Source organism: Echinops telfairi, unplaced genomic scaffold, assembly GCF_000313985.2.
Source record: "Echinops telfairi isolate 266 unplaced genomic scaffold, ASM31398v2 ScPeMD7_7468;HRSCAF=8506_0, whole genome shotgun sequence".
Classification (NCBI taxonomy): domain Eukaryota; kingdom Metazoa; phylum Chordata; class Mammalia; order Afrosoricida; family Tenrecidae; genus Echinops; species Echinops telfairi.
In genome coordinates, this window is record NW_022111369.1 from 16,047,297 (window position 1) to 16,052,152 (window position 4,856).

At 39.1% G+C, this 4,856-nt stretch overlaps 1 protein-coding gene and 1 long non-coding RNA gene across 2 annotated transcripts in view; one reads left to right on the forward strand and one right to left on the reverse strand.

Annotated features, from left to right (window-relative positions):
- PPP3CA (protein phosphatase 3 catalytic subunit alpha) overlaps positions 1-4,856 on the forward strand; it is a 192,331-nt gene that overhangs the window by 127,539 nt on the left and 59,936 nt on the right. Inside the window, exons 6-7 of the mRNA XM_004703285.4 lie at positions 653-730; positions 3,418-3,512. Of these exons, the coding sequence (XP_004703342.1) occupies positions 653-730; positions 3,418-3,512 (173 nt within the window). The remainder of the gene's footprint in view (positions 1-652; positions 731-3,417; positions 3,513-4,856) is intronic.
- LOC123520971 overlaps positions 3,957-4,856 on the reverse strand; it is an 11,588-nt gene continuing 10,688 nt past the window's right edge. The window contains exon 2 of the long non-coding RNA XR_006679483.1: positions 3,957-4,178. This is a non-coding gene — a long non-coding RNA (uncharacterized LOC123520971). The remainder of the gene's footprint in view (positions 4,179-4,856) is intronic.

Genomic DNA, 4,856 nt, shown 5'->3' on the forward strand with positions numbered 1-4,856 from the left:
CCCTTGATAATTTATAAATTGTTATTTTGTCATATCTTGCCCTGTCCAACATCGCCCTTTTATATTTTTAAAGGTATATTCAACTTAATGCATACATAAGATTGAATTAGGTGGTAATTTCATTTCCCGGTAGACTTACTCAATGCTATACCTTAATTCTACTCTCTCTGTCTGCATGTGTAAACATGTAGACACACATGGTGCTGTTTGAGAAAATGTGGGATTTGCTCCATTCTCATGTCATTGTTTCTCTTCATTTTTAAAGGCTGACTTGGGGTGTGTGTGTGTGTGTGTGTGTGTGTGTGTGTGTGTGTGTGTGTAAAATGAGAATGGGCACTTGCTATATAATGGCCTGTGTTTGTTTGTTTGTTTGTCTGTCTCCACGTTCACACACCTCGGCTGTGGCCTATGTTTTTTTGTTTGTTTTTGTCCCAGTTCACACGCCTCGGCTGCTCTCTGATTATGTAAAGACTACAGCTGTGGGTGCTTTTTCTGCCACAGGGAGAAGCCTGTCCTGAGAGACAAGAGGCTGGTGCCTTGAATGATGGAGGCTGACTCTGCTTGATCAAAGCTCACACTCCTCAGTGTTGGAGATAAATGCCGTCAGAATGATTTCGTAACAAATGCTCTCTTTTCTTTTTGTCTCTGGCAGTTACCCGGCTGTATGTGAATTCTTACAGCACAATAACTTGTTATCTATTCTCCGAGCCCATGAAGCCCAGGATGCAGGGTGAGCAGTTTTGTGGGGTTGGTGGAAACCCAGTGTTGTCCCTTGTCTGCACTCGTTATTTTACTTATTTCACTCGAGCTGTGGCGGTTTCCCTTTGCTAGGCTCTGCCCCGTCAGGAATTAAACCTTAAAAATCTTTTCTGATGACACAGGTATGGCAGATTCCTGGAGAGTGCTTCTCTGTAGCGGTTTTGTAGAGTCTCCTTAAAGCCCTTCTACTTGTCCTTGAATAAACACCAGTTCAGCTGGTTGTCTTAAGATCCCTTTTCGTAGTCCCGGCTCTCACCACTCTCCCCTAAGTGAATAAATTACCAGCTACTTTTCAGTTGGGTTGGCAATGCAAATGAGAATCACACATTAATTTTTAACAGTTATTTCATGTTATACTCCAAAAAATTTTAGGAATAGCATTCCAGATTCCTGTAAATGTTAAAAAGGGGTGAACAGTAGTGACATTTAGATGGGAATGGAGGTATGGGACTGTGTGTTCTACCTAACAAATAGAAACATGCAATTGACCTTGAAGTGTCTGGAAAATTGTGGACGTGGAGACCAATTTGAAGAGCTTTACAGAATAAGAGCATCCGGACCTTAACTCTCCTGGGGCATTAAATCAGCCTGATGCCCTCTCCCACTATACACCAGGTCATGGTTGCCCTGTTGCTGTACCTGGTCCTTTCGTATTGTGGGTTTTCTAAATGTAAGAACTCCCTTTTCATAATCTGTGCACCTGTGTCTTAAAGTAGGCTGAGTCCAAATTCCCTGTAAAAATGGTATATTTCTAGCGGTGAACCAACAGGTATAAATTGGCCTAAAATTATGTACACCATACTGTTGTAGCTGAAATTTGAGGGAACCAGTTGGTAAGCCCAACCAGCCTGTCCGCAGGCTATTTTTGTCACTTCCCAAGCTGTTATGACGCCTTAATTTTTCTGCAATCTGAGCATGTTTGGCAGATTTTTCTTAATCCCACTACTTATATGCTTATTGTAAAAAAAACACCTGTTAATTAAAATCAGTCAGCAGGCAGCCTTTGCTTAACTAACCGTGGATGGGCTCATCTACCGGAAATTGGAGCTCTGTTGTCCGGTTCCTTTGTCTCTGTCGTCTTGCAGGCATAGCCTCTATCCACACACTCAGAGTCAGTCACTCGGATTGAGAGAGCCTCTAGATTTCTTCAAGTTTTTTCCCCAACAAAGCTACGTCCCATGAACGGAATAAGTATTTTCATAGACGTTTCAAAAGATAATTTTAAGGGGCATTTTCTTCTAAGGAAAAAAGATTAGTCTCAGCAGTTCCAACAAGTAGAAACGAAATATTGTTAAAATTATGGATTTTTTTGGTGACTACCCCTTTAGAAAGGTCCTGAGTGGCACAGTTTACTTATCGCTACTAAGCTAAAGTTGGGCGGTTTGAGCCTACTTAATGGTATCATGGAAGAACTCCTTGGACGCCTCCTTCCAGAAAGACTCTCAAACCAGACTTTATACCATCAAGCCATTTCTTATTCACTGTGACCCTATTGGACAGAGTAGAATTGCTCCAAAGGATTTCTAAGGCTGTAAATCTTTACGCGAGCAGACAGCCTCCTCTGAGATTAGCTGGCGGGTTTGAACTGTGGACGTCGGGGTTAGCAGTCCATTGCTTAATTTGCTGTGCTATGAGGACTCTTTCTATAAAGATCACAGCCAAGAAAATCCTATAGATCAGTTTTAGTCTATGATATTTGGGGTCACCATGAATCAACCAAAATATTTTCTTTTTTCTTTCTTCTTTTTTAAAATATACAGTTATAGTGTAAGTGTGGATCAGTCTGCCAGAAATTAGTGACTAAAATACACAAGTGATGGTAATTTTTTTTCTTTATAGGAATTCCTCTAAACTGATATTCCTAAAATCTAGTACTTAGAAGTTACAAGATACTTTCTCACCTTGGAAAAGCGTCAAAGTCTCCTCTATAGTTGGATTATTTAAGAACTCATGTATTGTGTTATACATTATAAAACCAACAGAATTGCTGGTTTCCCCCCCAAAGTTCTTACAGACTTTCTGTTTCAGTACTGATTGATTAAATATAATCCTGCTCAGACAATATAATCTTTGACCTGCAGACAGCATCAGGGGTGGGTAATAAATACAAATTTTAAATAGAAACACTTTCAATTTGTAAACCTCATAGATTTAACCAGACTTTCTTTGGAAAGCAATCACTTACTCCAAGCAAAACGTTTACATATGACCTTTACAAAACATTGTAGATTTATAGACTAATTGGCTGAGTTATTAGTGGTAAGGCTCCATGTATTGCTTTGCCCAGTTGACTTTTTTTTTAATTTCTAAAACATTGACTATCTTCTGAAAAATATGGTGATAAGGATATCCGTGCAGTAATTTGCCTCTGTTGCTTGGTTGACCACATGGAAATAAATTATGCCTTACTGACAGATTCCAGCCTCCCCTTAGGTTGCTAAGCTTCAAAAGACATGTAGAAATTGTGCATGTGATTTTATATTTTCAGTTTCACCCTTTAGATGGATTAATACCTTTAGACTTTAGAGAACGTTGACTGTTATGTAACTGGGTCTTCTTTGAATCACAGAACTTAATGCATTGAATTTTCTGTTTCTAAAGCTATACTTTACATAATCTCTTATTAGCCCTATTTTAACTTGCATTTATTGTTTTTAGGTATCGCATGTACAGGAAAAGCCAAACAACAGGCTTCCCCTCTCTAATTACAATTTTTTCAGCACCAAATTACTTAGATGTATACAATAACAAAGGTAAGGGGGTTTTGTCTGTTTGTTTGTTTTTTAATCCCTCTTGCATGCTTTTGCATAATATGTACCGTATCATTTAAAGCTGTTTTATATTGGTTTGGTTTTACTTCTTCAGTATTGACACAGGTTTTCAGATTATTCTCAGAGATACACAGTTTATTGTCCAGCAGTGGAGCCTAGCACTATTATAAATGTTCTAAATTCTTCAGTCAGTTATAATACACAGAAGGGTTGATGGCTACTATTCTTGGATCTGTAGCTTTAAAAGAAATAGTAATTGGAAGTAAGACAAAATGTGACCCTTAACACATTACAAATTTAAATAATATGACAAATGTGTGATTGCACATGTAAAGAGTCAAGAAAATTAAATAGAATCTATAACGGGAAAATAAAATATCGTTATTGAGCACCCACCACTAATCTAATCCTATGCTAGACTAGTACCTGTTCATTCCTCTTTAAAACAAGAAAGGAAAGGAAGAAGAAAGACACTTCGGTGTAGGTATTATGCACAATCCCATCCTTTTCCTGTCATGCAGAAACTGTCTCGGTGCTGAGTTGCCTTGCTAAGATAGTCACGTAGGAAGTAGTACGACGAACTCACACTCAGGTCTTCTACTTCGTGCCCAGAGATTTCTGAGCTCCCGGACCATATGCCTGAAAGAACTGAGGAAACGAAGGCATGATTTACTCATTGTAGGGGAAATCTTTCATTAAGGAAATGACTTAAAATATTATAGATATATCAAAATCGGTAATTAAAGGTACGCGTTAAAACCATTAACTGTAGTTGGCAACATGCCTGACTGGTTTTCTGAGGTTAAGAAGAGGGAGAGAAAAGAGGAAAAGAAATCAAATAATTGATGTGAGGTCCTAACACAGTTCCAACCTCACTGCCCTCGAGCCAGTTTTGACTCATAATAAATAACCCTGTAGAGCAGAGTAGAACTTCTTGTTAGGATTTCTAAGACTTGAATTTTTTTTTTTTAAAGAGTCTATTGTATAAACATATCGAGAAGAATTGGACAGTCATCACCACACTCCATTTTAGAACCTCTCTCTCCGCCCCTTGGTTAAATCACCTTCAAAATGAGTTGTGTAATCAAAATCCAGGACTGTCCATCTTTAAGGAACAGACAGTTTCTTCTTTCTCTCACGGAGTGGCCGGTGGGCTTAAACTGCTGACCTTGTGCTTAGAAGCACACTGCTTATCCCATGGTGACACCAAGGCTTCTTACATAAAGCCAGGAGGCGCAGAAAACGTCTGTCTGAAAGCTGGTGTGATATAGGTGTCTTCCTTTCCGTGGCCTGGTGCCCAGCATGCCCGGAGTACACCTTGACCCC